This window comes from Salvelinus fontinalis, chromosome 13, assembly GCF_029448725.1.
Source record: "Salvelinus fontinalis isolate EN_2023a chromosome 13, ASM2944872v1, whole genome shotgun sequence".
NCBI classification, from domain to species: Eukaryota; Metazoa; Chordata; class Actinopteri; order Salmoniformes; family Salmonidae; genus Salvelinus; species Salvelinus fontinalis.
Window position 1 is genome coordinate 32,414,572 of NC_074677.1, and position 18,041 is coordinate 32,432,612.

The window sequence follows — 18,041 nt, forward strand, 5'->3', positions numbered from 1 at the left end:
GTGTATGTAAACTTCCGACTTCAACTGTACATAGGAGTACAGAGGCCCATTATCAGCAGCCATCACTCCTGTGTTCCAATTGTACATTGTGTTAGCTAATCCATTATTTTGAAATGCTAATTGATCATTAGAAAACCCTTTTGCAGTTATGTTAGCGCAGCTAAAAATGGTTGTGCTGATTAAAGAAACAATAAAACTGACCGTTTTTAGACTAGTTGAGTATCTGGAGCATCAGCATTTGTGGGTTCGATTTCAGGCTCAAAATGGCCAGAAACAAATACTTTCTTCTGAAACTTGTCAGTCTATTCTTGTTCTGAGAAATGAAGACTATTCCATGCGAGAAATTTCCAAGAAACTTAAGATCTCGTACAACGCTGTGTAATACTTCCTTCACAGAACAGCACAAACTGTCTCTCACCAGAATTGAAAGGAGTGGGAGGCCCCGGTGCACTACTGAGAAAGAGGACAAGTACTTTAGAGTGTCTAGTTTGAGAAACAGATCGCCTCACTAGTCCTCAACTGTCAGCTTCAGTAAATAGTACCCACAAAACACCAGTCTCAACGTCAACAGGGATGATGCGAGTCCTGGATCCTGGCCTTCCAGGCAGAGTTGCAAAGATCAAGCCATATCTCAGACTGGCCAATGTAAAGAAAATATTAAGATGGGTAAAAGAACACAGACACTGGACAGAGGAACTCTGCCTAGAAGGCCAGTATCCCGATGCATCCCGAATCTCTGTTTAAGTATTGGTTAGACTAAACTCATGGTGTAGAAATGTTATGCTCTTAGTGTAATTGAACCCCGTTCTCCCGTGTGCCCGTGCACAACACGGGGATTCGTAGCTAAATAGCCCAGTACTGTGTAGCCTACTCCCGACCGTCACATTGTACAGCGCCATATTTATGTTCCATCCTAACGGAAACCCAGAGGATTTTTCGTTTTTCTTGGAAAATTAACACCATAATATTAATCAAATTTATCCCAACTCTAAAAGTAATTGGAAAGGTAGATACAAATTATTTGTGACATTGTTGTTACAATAAAGGATGTAAGCAAGATGCTGTGTTTTTATTTACATTAGTGATGGACAGCTCGTGGCATTTTGAAAACAGGTTTTCAAACACTTGTAGCCCGATTATCAGGACAATAGACTCTTCATAGCCCTGCTACTGTAGGTGTGAACATCCCTCTACCTGCAATGTATTCGATGCTTAAGTACTCTGAAGTGTTACATTTCTAACTCAAAACAGCGGTACAGTATTTCTTCATCAACATCTTTATGCTTTAGTTAATAAAATAACTAGAAAAAGACATTCAAAATGCAGATAGTTATTTAAACTACATTTTAGTTGCACTTCCACCTTGCTCCACGACCATGGGGAAATCTTCCTGAGAGGATCAATGTATTTGTTGCATTGTAGTATCGTCAATTTCTCTAGCCAAAACATTTTTATTGCTTCAAAAGTTTGGACACACCTACTCATTCCAGGATTTGTTTTTATTTGTACTATTTTCTACATTGTAGAATAATAGTGAATACATCACAACTATGAAATAACACTTATGGAATCAGTTAAGAACAAATTCTTATTTACAAGGACAGCCTCCTCCTTCCTCCCCGTCGGGGAATTGATCCCCGGTCTCCCGCGTGCCCGCACGGCACAGGGATTATTTAGCTTAATAGCCCAGCACTGTAGCTTACTCCCTACCGTCACGTTGTACAGCTCCATATTTTCCGTTCCATGCTAATGGAAACCCAGAGGGTTTTTCGTTCTTCTTGGAATAGAAACAACATAATATTAATCAAATAAATTAAGCAAAATTTCTTAATCAGTCCCATATACTATGTTTTCACAAAAACACGTTTTCAATTCTCTAGTACAGCCACTATTGAAAGCTATCAAATGCTTCACAAAGATGCCCTCTGGTGGTCAAACTAGCACTAACTAGCATTAATGGTACCAGTGGTTGGCACTTAAATAACGTGCCAAAGAATTTTGTGGCGCCACGCAAGCTGTGCTGCAGTACGCTGCAACTTTTAAAGGACGAACCACTGTATGTGGCAGCACTGCAAGCTCCATCACAGAGAGAATATTCGATTTGGAAAAGCTATTAGGCCTAAATACGAAGGCAAGATGCATATTTTTCCAAGGGATCCTAAAGGACATGTTTTACAATTTGGTGCCTCTTAGTGCATTTAGCAAGGTCATAGTTTATCATGTTATATTCTTGTCTTGTACTGCTTCCTTTACCATGCCTCAACTAGCTAACTCTGCTACTTCGACTTATACTGCTGCTGCTGTTGATAAAAGCAGTAACATTAAAATGGTGGTGGTGATGATGAAGACGGTGATGATCCTGGTGGTCATATTAACACAACACCCAGCAGTAGTGCAGTAGCCATACTGTGTGTTTATTTTCATGGTCCACGCCAGCTGTTGTTGCCAGGGAACTGTTCATAAAGGGAGGTAATGGTGTGCTTTCTTTGACATTCTCTCTCTCTCGCTTCCTTCTCTCTCACTCTCGTACCTTCACTCTCTCTCAAATTAAATTGCTCCCTTTTTCTCTCTCTCTTGTCCCCTCTCCTCTCTCTTTCTCTTGCCCTTTCTCTTCCCTTTCTCTGTCTCTCTTTCTTACCTTTCTCTCTTTCTTTCCCCTCTCTGCATCTCTCTGTCTCTCTCTCACTTTCCCCGTCTGTCTGTCTCTCTTTCTTCTCTCCCTTTCTTCTCCCCTTGCTCTCATTAGCACTGTACATAATACAGAGGCTGATCTTTCTTCTGAACACCAAAGGGAGCTAAGGGGGGCCTTATTAGTGTTTAGGCAGCATTCAAAGGTGGCCCGGGCTGATGTACCCACTTTTATAATCCTGTTTCTGTCTTAACTGTTGTTGAGAAGGACCTTTTATGGCTTTCTTACATAAAGCGTCCAGAGCGTCTTTGACGTCCAGACAGTCTAGTTAGCGGGGCAGATTTTTTTTCTTATTTGATCTTGTTTCCCTTCCCGGATACTACAAGGACAGCAGACGGTGTTGGAAGTTCATAAACCTTACAATGACTGTCGTTAGTCTTGAAGGGACATATATTTTATTTTGACTAATTGCACCCTGCAAAGGAACACCTCTAGATAACCTATCGATATAACAACTATTCCTCTATAAATGATAATTAAAAAGAAACAAAAGTTTTATCTGGGGCACTCCTTCACACACTCCAACAGCCTTAAAGTCAGAATCTCTGAAATTATTTCATTATTGGTTAAGTTGTCTTGTACACGTTTGCAGCTAAAAGCTGAATTGCAGTATATAGACAAAAAAGAAACAAGAAAAAAAGGAGATAACAGTTAGCTAGCTGAAGAAAAAATAAATGGAGAGCAGCTAAGTCTAGCTTCAGAGAGGGCCTGCTCCTGGTAATGGCATCTATTCTGCTGGCAGCTGAGTTGGATGGTAGGGACAGGGTTGATGATGGTAATGGAGCTGGAGTTGTCCTCTCTTCAGACGTTGTTCTTGTCAATCCTCAGCTCCCTCTTTAGCCACTGGGTGACTCCTCCACTATGCTTTCTCTGCTGCCGGCACACCACACACCAGTCCAGAGTATAATGTCTTCCTCACTACGAGGGAGCCTCCTGCCGTCACCACACTGCAGTTCACTCACAGCCACTTGTGGGTGAAGAAGGCAGAATGCATCTTTTGAAAGCTAACAGTCAGCTAAGATAGCTAGCCAAGCAATCATTAAAGTTCTGTACAACAATGACACCCAAACCATACTGCAAGCCCCCCACCCCCATGTCACAAGCCTGTTTCATTTCACACAAATGTTGTAAACAGCGTAAGCAGCTACTGAATGGACGACACATGGATCAAGCCATCCCTTTAGAGCCTGGCAACTAACAGCCATTCTTCAGTACCTGCTATCTATGACTGGGTGGTGGTGGTGGTGGTGGTGGTGGTGGAAGAGAGTAGAACCTGACCAGTCTGCGTGTGGTGGCTAGTCAGGCCAGTCATGTTAATGGATGAGCAAAAGATTGTTACTGATGGACCAGAAAGGTCAATGGTGTCGATGTTGCCTGCCACAGGCCCCATGGACTGTTGACAAACTGCACCTCAAAGAAGAGAGAGGAAAGGCTTGGAGCACAGTGGACAGTGTGCTGCTGTGAAGATAGGAGGTTACAGTAGGAGAATGTGGACCAGTAGAGGCTGGTGGAGGGAGAAATCAGAGGATGGGCTCATTGTAATGGTTGGAAGGAGCCTGTCCTGTGATTTGTCCTTCCACTACGTATTGAGGCCCAAACTCTGAAAGACCTTCGAATGGCATAGTAAAAAATAAAATCTCACAAAGATTTACCAAACTACAATACAAACGTTCCAGAGTTTGAAGAGTTGAGAGAGTTTGGCCAACTTCAGAGCTGGATGTCATGTTTCTACCTCTAAGCATTCCAGGCCTGGATTCCACTTATAATGACCACATTTTAAGCTTGTTTTAAAAAGAATCTGCCAATATTGCCCACCAGGCACAAACATGACTGAGGTGCAATTATGGGTTTAAGGTTGGCAGTAGAAAAGAGAAAACCTCTGTGGATCTATAGCAGCATCTACATTGGGGACTACAGCAGTAGTGTCTAGTTTTCGCAAATGTCATATCCAATTTACACAAACCATGCACCATTTGAGCACTACTATTAAACTAAGTTCCCAATATTAAATGTTAAAATCCGCTCCAAGGCAGTGTTCCGAGGAACATGAAGGATTTTATGAAGTGATGTATTGGCATCGTTAATTTCTAATCTTTTTGGAACTCTTTAGAGAGTATCTCTGGTCATACAGGTAGTTATTGTTTTGGGTTTTCTATCATGCTGCTTGACCCTGGAAAACAAGTATTTGGTCTTTGAAAATGAAGTTTAATGTTAATGACCACAGTGACAGTTGGTAGGGAGAGACCTTCCAGTTAATCCAGTGTTCCTTTAAGAAAGTACCTAAAGAACAGGTCTGACTATATTTCCTCTCCCAAATCTGATCCACACCAGCAGCAGCAGCAGCAGCCTGGTTTTCCCAAGTGGTCCCCAATCCACGTATCAATCAGGTCTAGTCCTTGGGAAACAGCAGGATGGTATCGCACCCATTATTGCTATAAAATAAAACCAAAGCATTCCCTGCACTAGCATCCAGGTAAACCGTCTAGAATATGTTAATCTCATAATAGTAAGGAATAGAGTGGGCTCTTCCAATGGTCTCTAGTTAAGTGTTGTGAAAGTATACAAACAACTCTCAATTATACACAACCACCCTCAATTTTGTACAGGGATTTGAAGTCCGATTTTGTCCTCAGACAAGTCCTCCGGAACACTTGTTTTGTGAACACTTGTTTTCTCTCTCTCTCTCTCTCTCTCTCTCTCCACAGATAAACCGGAGGTGAAGATCATAGTGGAGTTTCCTGATGGGCTGCCAAGGGAGGGACAGAACATGGAGCTGTCATGCCAGGCCAAAGGCAAACCCCAGTAAGACACACCACACACACACATACACACCACACAACCCACACATGTAACTTTAAATTAGGATTTTGCCAAATGGCGGGAATGCAGCGAACAGAGCTCACACACAAGTGTACATCAGTAGGAGTGAGTGAATAAAATCTCTTGGGAAACCCCAACCCCCCCCCCCCAAAAAAAAATGGCACATTACAACCTATTTGTTGTGATAATTGTGTTGCTCTATAACCTGTTTGTTCATATGCCTTGCGATCATGGTATATAGGCCTAAAGGCCGAGACAATAAGAAGACACAGTGGCAGAATAAATCCAAGCAAACCTTTGTTTCATCACAAAACCTCTGTCCAGTGAAGTCCACAAAGTATATTGCATGTAACAAATAGTTACATAACCTACAGTATGGTCAAGCAAGTTACTGTTACTGACATTTTCTGACCACTAAACAACTATTGATTTAGAACCACAGAGTTACCGCAAGTCACAAAGACAACAGGAGCTGCCTCCACTATTCCAGCACCATTTCAACTTCAACATTTCAGCATCATCAAATCACCTCTGCTTAATCTAATACAGTGACAACTAAAAGATACCAAAAACAATTTAGTCCAGTCAACGTATACTAGATATGATGTGGCTGTCCATGGTTCTGACTTTTTTGTGTGTTCGTGCGTTCGTGCAATGACCATTTGGGACACAAACGGTCATTACATGACGCCGTCAGCCGTGCGATCCCCGCGAAGACCTTACATCATTACGAAGCCTCCTGTCCCGAGTCGCATTAATTGTGAACAATACATGTCAGATGTGTACACACACACACACACCACACAGGCCCCTCCCTCCCTCTCCCCGTCAAGTTTTGCACTCAGCAGGGAGAGTAAAGGCGGATCTCACCCGTATTCATTTAATAAAGATGAAAATACAATCAATACAGTGGGCCAGAGAATTGGAAGTCATTTTCATTAGAGCTTGTGAGAGTTCTCTGAACTCATTACTAAGCCGAGATAGTGACAGGCTCTGGCCGTGTGTCCATTTGTATTCTATCTACCTTCCTCTCTTCCCCCACTGCCTCCCCATCCTCCTCTCCCTCTCTCTATCTCTCATGTGTCACCCCACCCCCAGTAAATCTCTTTTTCTAGGTCATTACTCCATTTTTAGGCTGACACTGTGTGTGTATATTTAACCTCTGATTCCGGTTCCCTAAGATTCTTGCCCCGATGAGGGATTCCAATTTGCTCTCTCGAGCCGCCCGCCGCCGCAGCCATCAAATGTTTTTTCACCCCGCCACAAAGGCGAGAGTTCAACTGTTACTGAGCTCAAACTGCTCTTTTGTTTCAAGGCTTAGCCCTTTTTCTCTTTCTTCCTCCCTTTTTTCTCTCCCTCCCTCCCTTGCTCTCTCCAAACCAAGTGTTTTCAAATGGAAGGAAACAAGTTTAGACAGCAACACAAAAACAGAACAAGAGAGAGTCCTCGGCACCCGCTCAAGGGACATAACGGCGTGTTAGCTAGCTAGCAGCCAGCCGTTGAAAGTTGCGAGAGCAAAACAGAGTTAAGAGGCGCTTTGTTTTTCCCCCCTCGGTGGCTTCTGGTTCTTACATAGCTCATCAAAGAAATGGGATCCAGATCCAGCACTTCCTGTAAGCTTCCTGCCAAGGTAGTGAGGGAACAAAGATGGCTGGGTAATGTAGTTAGCCACATCACTAGGCCAGGAACATAAAAGGCTCCCCACCTAAATAGCACACACATATACACACACAAATAGTTTGGCAATCAAAGGTGAAAGAATCTCATTTTGTGTGTTGATGTTTACCCTATCGGATGCGCCCTATCGGAGCCTTAAAAGGGGAAACAAACAAGAACTTTAAAAAAAAATATATATATATATATACTTGGGGTGGTGATTGATTTAGCCCGCCAGGTACAAAGGAACCAATTGAATATAGTCCAAAAAAGGTAACCTATCTTTATTTGTAATTATTTGGCATAATATGTATTCAAGATCTAGGTCTAGGGGAAACGATGTGTCTGACCAGTGAAATTACTGTCCCCTCGCTCTCCTATGGAGCCAATAGAATAGTTCCAAAGGTGAAAACACGGATTATTTGATCACTGAGTGACATTGCTGTCCCCTCTCTCTCTCTGTAGTCCTCAGCAGATCAACTGGGTGAAGGTGGATGATGACCTGCCCTCACACGCCCTCATCACCGGCCCGGACCTGTACATCGAGAACCTCAACAAGACCTACAACGGCACCTACCGCTGCTTCGCTGCCAACTCAGTGGGCGAGTCGTATGACGACTACATCCTCTACGTCTACGGTATGTACCTCTCGATTCAACACGGTCTCTCTCTCTCTTTATCTTTCAATCCTCCCCCTCTCTCTCTCGGATGACTACAGTACCAGTCAAAAGTTTGGACACACCTACTCATTCAAGGGTTTTTCTTAATTTTTACAGTAGAATAATAGTGAAGACATCAAAACTATGAAGTAACACATATGGAATCATGTTGTAACCAAAAAAAGTGTTAAACAAATCAAAATATATTTTTTATTTGAGATTCTTCAAAGTAGCCACCCTTTGCCTTGATGACATCTTTGCATACTCTTGGCATTCACCTGGAATGCTTTTCCAACAGTCTTGAAGGAGTTTGCACATATGCTGAGCACTTGTTGGCTGCTTTTACTTCACTCTGCGGTCCAACTCATCCCAAACCATCTCAATTGGGTTGAGGTCGGGTGATTGTAGAGGCCAGGCCATCTGATGCAACACTCCATCACACTCCTTCTTGGTCAAATAACCCTTACACAGCCTGGAGGTGTATTTGGTCATTGTCCTGTTGAAAAACAAATGGTAGTCCCATTAAGCGCAAACCAGATGGGATGGCGTATCGCTGCAGAATGCTGTGGTAGCCATGCTGGTTAAGCGTGCCTTGAATTCGAAATAAATCAATGACAGTGTCACCAGCAAAGCACTCCCACACCATCACACCTCGTCCTCCATGCTTCACGGTGGGAACCACACATGCGGAGATCATCCGTCCACCTACTCTCCATCTCACAAAGACACAGCGGTTAGAACCAAAAATCGAAAATTTGGACTCATCAGACCAAAGGACAGATTTCCACTGGTCTAATGTCCATTGCTCGTGTTTCTTGGCCCAAGCAAGTCTCTTCTTCTTATTGGTGTCCTTTAGTAGTGGTTTCTTTGCAGCAATACGACCATGAAGGTCTGATTCACGCAGTCTCTTCTGAACAGTTGATGTTGAGATGTGTCTGTTACTTGAACTCTGTGAAGCATTTATTTGGGCTGCAATTTCTGAGGCTGGTAACTCTAATGAACTTATCCTCTGCAGCAGAAGTAACTCTGGGTCTTCCTTTCCTGTGGTGGTCCTCATGAGAGCCAGTTTCTTCACAATGCTTGATGGTTTTTGCGACTGCACTTGAAGAAACGTTCAAAGATCTTGAAATGTTCTGCTTTGACTGACATGCATGTCTTAAAGTAATGATGGACTGTCATTTCTCTTTGCTTATTTGAGCTGTTCTTGCCATAATATGGACTTGGTCTTTTACCAAATAGGTCTATCTTCTGTATACCACCCCTACCTTGTCACAATACAACTGATTGGCTCAAACACATTAAGAAGGAAAGAAATTCCACAAATTAACTTTTAACAAGGCACACCTGTTAATTGAAATGCATTGCAGGTGACTACCTCATGAAGCCTGTTGTGAGAATGCCAAGACTGTGCAAAGCTGTCATCAAGGCAAAGGGTGGCTACTTTGAAGAATATAAAATAAGTTTAACACTTTTTTGGTTTTACTACATGATTCCATATGTGTTATTTCATAGTTTTGATGTCTTCACTATTATTCTACAATGTAGAAAATAGTAAAAATAAAGTAAAGTAGGTGTGTCCAAACTTTTGACTGGTAGTGTACATACTCTGCGTGTATGGTACGTACCTTCCACCACCCTCTCTTTGTCTATCTCTCTTTCTTTTTATCCCCCCATCCCCTATCTCTCTCTCTTCCCTCTGATATTCTATATTCATGGTACGTATCTCCCACCCACCCACCTCTCTCTATCCATCTCTCTCTCTTCCCCTCTCTCTCTCTTCCCCTCTCTCTCTCCCCACAGTGTTATCTGAACACAGTTCAATACCATTGATTCGAATGACATTTCCTTCCCTGCAGGACATTACCATCTAATCTGGCCATTTTCCCTCCGCAAAATGTACTCGGCTGATATAGCTTACTGAGCCTTACTAAGCCTGCGGGAGAAATTATTTGGCTGCTATTTTCAGAGGGCATTAATGGACTGAGAATAACCTTTTTTTTAAAGGTCTTGTTGCCTGACAGATGAATGCTGAATAATGGAAGAGCAGGAGGTAGTGTTAATGACGAATGTGGTAAAACAACGAGGCTCGTGAAAGACTGTGAAGCGTTTTTTCCCACCTTTTTTTTGCCCTTGTTAAATGTGTTTATGGACGGAGCCGTTTGGATTGATAGATGAAGCTAGGGAATGTGTGTCTGTATGTTAAGTGTTAGACAAAGATAGAGAGATGGGCAGTGAGTGAGTGAGTTGTATTCATAAACATTTTGTGTATGTGAACATAGTCGCTCTGCCATCACAGACAATATATGACTATCAGCGAGTCCCTGTTCCTTCTTCCACTTCTCACTGCTCGTGTTCCAAAAGCTAGCCTCAGCTCAAGGTGTAAATGCTGTGGTTGGTAATTGCACCAGGGTTTTTTCCACATCTCTCCACCAGCTTTGAACCTCCGCGCTGGGCATGTGAGAGCGCCCTCTACTTTTCCCTCCTCTCCTACTGTGAGAAACAAACAACACAGGCAACATGTGGACTGCAGAAAAGAGAAAAAGATAGCTCTCCTCCCATTAACATCAGCCTCTATGATAATAGAGCCTCTGTCTGCTCTTTGATGACTTTGGTTTCTGCACCCCCGCTCTAACATTTAGGTAGTGCACGTAATGGCATCATATTCCCTACATAATCCACCACATTTGATCTGAGCCCTGTGGGCCCAGGTCAAAAGTAGTGCACTATATCGGGAATAGGGTGCCATTAACCACGCAGCCCTACTGTAATTCAGTCGTGCATCATGTCCCACATTAAACTTGGTAATGAAGGGATGTACAGGACAATGCAGGGCCCTGCGCCGCAAAATTCACCGGAGCGGTAAGATGTTAGCGAAGCGAACTCACTGACACTGAAATATCCTCCCCTCTCTCCAGCTCTCAACTCAAAGACAGGCAGTGATGGCATCTGCGTGTAGCTGCACACATTCCCCTTCAAATTCACAGACAGACATATTCTTATTACAAACACAGCAGCCCCGACATATCGGTGATGGCGAGCGAGTCACACACTGACATACATACACACACAAACAGTGATGCACACACATGTTAATACAAATGTTGTCTGAGCCATTATGAAAATATATCTCAGGGTTCTGCTAAAATACATAATTTAAAAAATCAAACATCTGCAAAAGTGAGTAATGTGTGTGTGACATTCAGAGATGTTTATAGTTAAGTGTTTATTTCAGGTATTACTAGCTACACTGGTACTACATGTTTTCACTATAATGCACTTTCCTGCTGGTTAAGTCATGGCAAATTACAATAGGAAATCCATTTGAGTTATTACTGTCCCAGTATGCTCAGTGGGGGGCTCAATATCCTCTAGGTTGGAGTGGTCTGGAAATGTAATGTGTTATAGGCTTTCCCCCCCTTCCATCATTTACCATTCACTCCTGAACCAATCAAAGCTCCCGTACAGTAAGTCAAGAAGCCTCCCTATCCCTCCCCATCCTGCCTCCCCTCAGTCAACAGGCAGAACAGATGTAGCACTGGCACCCATCCCTCTAATACGTTTGTTTCCTCGACTATTGTGAAACTAAGTGATGGAGAGCACCGTGAGTGCAGCTGACACTAACCTGCTTACCGGGAGAAAGAATGCATTCCCCGGTACCCATTTCTTCAAGTGGCCCGTGGAAAAAGGAAAATCGGTGGAGCCTTGCAGTCGAATGAGATCTAGCACCCAGGACTTTAACCAGTTTACAGAGCCAGCGTTAACCCAATAAACAGGACCTCCCTTCTTCACAAGCTCTGCCTTTTAGTCCTCCGTGCTCTGCGGCTTGTCGCTCTCCTCTCGGCTCCCTAAGACTTCCACCTCCTCCTCCTTCCAGGAGTTTCCTCCTCCCAGCCCCTGGCATCGGCACTGAAGAACCATTGCTGCTGATGGCGATACACTCTACAAAACTGTTCTGGAGTGGAGCTTTGTTTTTTACCCAACCACCAACACCCGACCTGAGTCAAGTGTCGCCAACAGTTTGTGGAAATGGAAGTTGTATTATTGTGTGGCCGGTACAGTATTAATGCCCCCTGTAAGGAGACACACAGCCAAAGCTGAAAAAATGTATTGGACCCTTTACAGTAACCTTGTTAGCCTTCATCCTACAGTTGTATCTACACGCTGGCTTGGAAAATGAAAAACATAATGAAAAACATTGTCGCAAATAAAGAGCCACCGGTTCCTATTACACACCCTAACCTAGTATAGGGGAACATATTTTGTCATCAGATGTGACTCGCAATCAGGCAGCCTAACTGGAGAAAATCTACAGGACACCAGCTGCAGGCAAACAACATGTGCAGTCCTGCCACAGCCAGACCCACTCCCATCAGCCAGCCATTATAATGAAGTCGTAAATTCTCTCCTCTTGACAACCTCCTCCAACCCCCATTCTTAACCAGGGTCTTGTGCTCGTTCATTGCTCCTGGTTAGGGCTCGAGCTGGCACTTCAATTTACAAGGCAGCCTGAGATCAATGGTAGACTATGAGATCATGTCAGACATGGCTAGTGACTACTGTGACACTCATAACATGCAAATGTATAGAAACAGATCAAATCAAATTTTATTTGCCGCATACACATATTTAGCAGATGTTATTGCGGGTGTAGCGAAATGCTTGTGTTCCTAGCTCCAACAGTGCAGTAGTATCGAACAATACACACATCTAAAAAGTAAAAGAATGGAATTAAGAAATATATACTGTGCCTTCAGAAAGTATTCAGACCCCTTGACTTTTTCCAAATTTTGTTACGTTACAGCCTTATTCTAAAATGTTTTTTCTTTTTTTTCTTTTTTAAATCTTCAGCAATCTACACACAATACCCCATGATAACATAGCAAAACAGGTTTTCAGAATTCTTTGCACATGTATTAACATTTTTAAACAGATACCTTATTTACATAAGTATTCACACCCTTTGCTATGAGATTTGAAATTGAGCTCAGGTGCATCCTGTTTTCATTGATTATGCTTGAGATGTTTTTACAACTTGATTGGAGTCCACCTGTGATAAATTAAATTGACTGGGCATGATTTGGAAAGGCACACACCTGTCAAAAGTTTGGACACCCCTACTCATTCAAGGGATTTTCTTTAATTTTACTATTTTTTACATTGTAGAATAATAGTGAAGACATCAAAACTATTAAAAAACACATATGGAATCGTAGTAACCCAAAAAGTGTTAAACTAATCGAAATGTATTTTATATTTGAGATTCTTCAAAGTAGCCACCCTTTGCACACTCTTGGCATTCTCTCAACCAGCTTCATGAGGTAGTCACCTGGAATGCATTTTAATTAACATGTGTGCCTTCTTAAACCAGCTTCACTTGGAATGCTTTTCCAACCATCTTGAAGGAGTTCCCGCATATGTTGGAGTGTTTGTTGGCTACTTTTCCTTCACGCTGCGGTCCAACTCATCCCAACCCATCACAATTGGGTTGATGTTGGGTGATTGTGGAGGCCAGGTCATCTGATGCAGCACTCCATCACTCTCCTTCTTGGTCAAATAACCATTACACAGCCTTGAGGTGTTTTGGATCATTGTCCTGTTGAAAAACAAATGGTATTCCCATTAAGCGCAAACCAGATGGGATGGTGTATCGCTGCAGAATGCTGTGGTAGCCATGCTGGTTAAGTGTGCATTGAAGTCTAAATAAATCACAGACAGTGTCACCAGCAAAGCACTCCCACACCATCACACCTCGTCCTCCATGCTTCACGGTGGGAACCACACATGCGGAGATCATCCATCCACCTACTCTGCATCTCACAAAGACACAGCGATTAGAACCAAAAATCGAAAATTTGGACTCATCAGACCAAAGGACAGATTTCCACTGGTCTAATGTCCATTGCTCGTGTTTCTTGGCCCAAGCAAGTCTCTTCTTATTATTGGTGTCCTTTAGTAGTGGTTTCTTTGCAGCAATTCGACCATGAAGGCCTGATTTCATGCAGTCTCTTCTGAACAGTTGATGTTGAGATGTGTCAGTTACTTGAATTCTGAAGCATTTATTTGGACTGCAATTTCCTGTGGTGGTCCTCATGAGAGCCAGTTTCTTCACAATGCTTGATGGTTTTTGCGACTGCACTTGAAGAAACGTTCAAAGTTCTTGAAATTTTCCGTATTAACTGACATTCATGTCTTAAAGTAATGATGGACTGTCATTTCTCTTTGCTTATTTGAGCTGTTCTTGCCATAATATGGACTTGGTCTTTTACCAAATAGGCCTATCTTCTGTATACCACCCCTACCTTGTCACAACACAACTGATTGACTCAAATGCATTAAGAATGAAAGATATTCCACAAATTAACCTTTACTGGATCAGTGTCCCAAAATCGGGACAGTTGCTGCTAAATATATGCGATATTTAACTAGAAAGGCGTTGTATACAAAAGCCAACTTTCCGGGACATAGACATGTCTTACATGGTCAGAAAGCTTAAATTATTGTTAATCTAACTGCAGTCCAATTTTCCGTAGCAATTATAGCGAAAAAATAACATGTTATTGTTTGAGGATAGTGCACAACAACAAAACACTTATCAAGGCAACTGGTTTGATTCATTCACCTCTGACTGTATATAATGTACTTACATTCGGTAGTTTTGTTTGATAAAATACATTTTTATAGCCTAACACGATCCAAGTCTTTCAACTTGCAAAAAAACTATCTTATGAAATTTCACTGGCTAAACCTTGTTTCACCCAGTCAAGTTCAGTTTCTGTGCAATCCTTAGTCACTCTAGAAAGCAACTAAACTTTGTTTCATCATTCTACATTACGTATTGGCTACACAACACGTCAATTAGCCCACGAAGGACAGCCATCATTTTGCACCAAAGAGACAGGCGGTTTTCACTTGATTTGACAGTCTCTTTGTCCAATGACCACCTATCGTTTTGAAATATAGAAACATTTCAGATCTTCAACCAAAACCTAATATTAGATAAAAGGAACCTGAGTTTACAAATAACAAAAAATATATATACTTATTTTATTTATTTAATTAACAAAATGAATCAATAGCCAATTCCCCTGTGTGAGAAAATAATTGCTCCCTTACACTCAATAACTGGTAGTGCTAGTGATGGCCACTTCCCTCATTTAATGCCATTTTGACTACGCTAGTTCTTCCTGGTTTGGTTGCTTATCTATGCTTCTGATGTGGAAGCTCCAGAATAAGCTGCTCTCAGGAACTAAACTGGCTGCCTGTTGAGGCTAAGGTGCCCAGATTAGACTGGGTATGGTTTACAGGAATATTTGTGGTTCTGCGTCCAGATATCTAACTGATTACTTTCCCCATGTTAAAGATACACACAATCACAGCACCAGATCAGGTGTTGCTAATGTGTGCTTATACATGTAATGCTGGGAAAGGTACTTTTTTGTATACTGGAGCCTCAGATTGGAATGTGTTGCCTCTGCCCATAAAAACAACGTCCTTTCTGGGCAAAAATCAGTTTGATGTGTTCTGTGGTTATTCAATATACATTACGATGCAACTGCAATGATGACGTAGATGTTCTTCTTTGTTTTTATGTTTTATTATCTCGCTATCAACTGTGTGCAACCGTGTTGATCTTGCCTACCCATCTTGTCTCAAGAGGACCACAATGGAAATAAATCCAGACTTTGTGTGTAATCCTCAATAATTGTACTAATGTGCATGTAAGGCTTTTCAAGTTTTATGTGTGCTTTTTTTTATGGTCAAGTTAATAAACTAAAAAAAAAAAAAAACATTTAGCTGCCATAACTGCAACCAAATGTTTCCTGTAGTTGTTGATCAGACTCTCACATCGCTGTGGAGGAATTTTAGCTCACTCTTGCATGCAGAACTACTTTAACTCAGCGACATTTGTCGGTTTTCAAGCATGAACTGCTCGTTTCAAGTCCTGCCACATCTCAATTGGGATTAGGTCTGGACTTTCACTAGGCCATTCCAAAAAGTCAAATTTTTTGCTTTTTAACAATTTTCATGTAGACTTGATTGTGTATTTTGGATCATTGTCTTGCTGCATGACCCAGTTGCGCTTCATTTTCAGCTCACAGACGGATGGCCTGAGTTTTTTCTGTAGAATTCATTGATACAGAGCAGAATTCATGTTTCCTTCTATTAAAACTTCTTGGGGATAGGGGGCAGAGTTTTCACATATGGAAAAATAGCGTGCACAATTTCAACTTCGTTCTACTCATCCCCAGAATATAAGATATGCATATCATTAGTATATTTAAAAGTGTTGGAATCATATCTGTAAGTATAACAGAACTTATATAGCAGTCAAAACCCTGAGGACCAACTTTTTTTTTTTTTTAAGTCATTGTGTGTTCAATGGGTTCTCATGGGCAAACCAGAATTCTAATCACTATCTACGTAGTTTCTACTGCTTCCACTGGATGTAGCCATTGTATGGAAAAAGGTTAAGGTTTTTCATTAGAGAACTGAGAAAGATATTGACCCGGAAGTGGAGTGACGTCTTGTATTTATGTTTGAGAGTTGAGCAAGACTTGAAAAGTACCGTGAGTTTGTTGATATCCTGTATTGAAAACAGATTGACCCGTCTTCAATTTGATCGATTATTAACGTATACAAATACCTACAGTTGTATTACAAAAGTACTTTGAAATGTTTTGGCAAAGTTGAGGTAATTTTTTTAGATATTTTGTCGTGACTTTGTGCAAATTGGACGATGCTTTTTCTGGTACAACGGCGCCAAATAAATGGACAATTTGGATATATATGGACGGAATTAATCGAACAAAAGGACCATTTGTGTTGTTTATGGGTCATATTGGAGTGCTAACAAAAGAATCTCGTCAAAGGTAATGCATGTTTTATATTTTATTTCTGCGTTTTGAGTAGCTCCAGCATGGTTGAAATAGGCTACACTCTCTTGTTTACATTGGGCTATCATCAGATAATAGCATCTTATGCTTTCGCCGAAAAGCCTTTTTGAAATCTGACATGTTGGCTGGATTCACAACGAGTGTAGCTTTAATTTGGTATCTTATATGTGTAATTTAGTCAAGTTTATTTTTATATAATTTTTTTGAATCTGGCGCTCTAGATTTTAACAGGCTGTTGGGACGCAAGCGTCCCGCGATCCTAGAGAGGTTAAGGCAAGTCGTCCAGTTCCTGAGGCAGCAAAGCATCCCCAAACCATCACACTACCACCACCATGCTTGACTGTTGGTATGAGGTTCTTACTGTGGAATGCAGTGTTTGGTTTTCGTCAGACACATTGGGACCCATCTTGTCCAAAAAGTTGACTCAAGTTTGCCAAGAAGCACCTGGAAGCACCTGGATGATCATCAAGACTCTTGGAAGAATGTTCTGTGGACAGATGAGTCAAAAGTATAACTTTTTGGCGACATGGGTCCCATTTATGCCTATATGTAAACATGGGCCTCAAAATGGGCCTCAGGATCTCGTCACAGTATTTCTGTGCATTCAAATTCAGTTTGTTGTCCGTAGCTTATACCTGCCCTTACCATAACCCCCCCGCCACCATGGGGTATTTCGTTGACATCAGCAAACCGCTCGCCCACACGACACCATACTCGTCTGTGGTTGTGAGGCCAGTTGGACGAATTGACAAATTCTCTAAAATGACGTTGAGGGTGGCTTATGATATAGAAATTAATATTAGATTACCTGACAACAGCTCTGGAGGACATTCCTGCAGTCAGCAATCCAAATGCACGCTCCCTCAAAACTTGAGACATCTGTGATAATGTGTTGTGTGACAAAACATCACATTTTAGAGTGGCCTTTTATTGTCCCCAGCACAAGGTACACCTTTGTAATGATCACGCTGTTTAATCAGATTCCTGCTATGCTACACCTGTCAGGTGGATGGTTTATCTTGGCAAAGGAGAAATGCTCACTAACAGGGATGTAACCACATTTTTGCACCCAATTTGAGAGAAATAAGCTTTTTTGTGCGTATGGAACATTTCTGGGATCTTTATTTCAGCTAACGAAACATGGGACCAACACTTTACATGTTGCGCTTATATTTTTGTTCAGTGTAGGATAGGTTTTGACTAGAAAACAGTATATACAACCTCCCGAGTGGCACTGCGCTCTAAGGCACTGCATCGCAGAGTCGTCACTAAAGACCCGGGTTCAATCCAAGGCTGTGTCATAACCGGCCATGGCCGTGATTC

General features: G+C 41.9%; 1 protein-coding gene across 5 annotated transcripts in view; it reads left to right on the forward strand.

Annotated features, from left to right (window-relative positions):
• Positions 1–18,041, forward strand: part of LOC129868440 (cell adhesion molecule 1-like) — a 542,438-nt gene that overhangs the window by 435,747 nt on the left and 88,650 nt on the right. For all 5 annotated transcript variants that reach the window (XM_055942416.1, XM_055942417.1, XM_055942418.1 and 2 more), the window contains 2 exons: positions 5,395–5,491; positions 7,631–7,803. In XM_055942416.1, the coding sequence (XP_055798391.1) occupies positions 5,395–5,491; positions 7,631–7,803 (270 nt within the window). The remainder of the gene's footprint in view (positions 1–5,394; positions 5,492–7,630; positions 7,804–18,041) is intronic.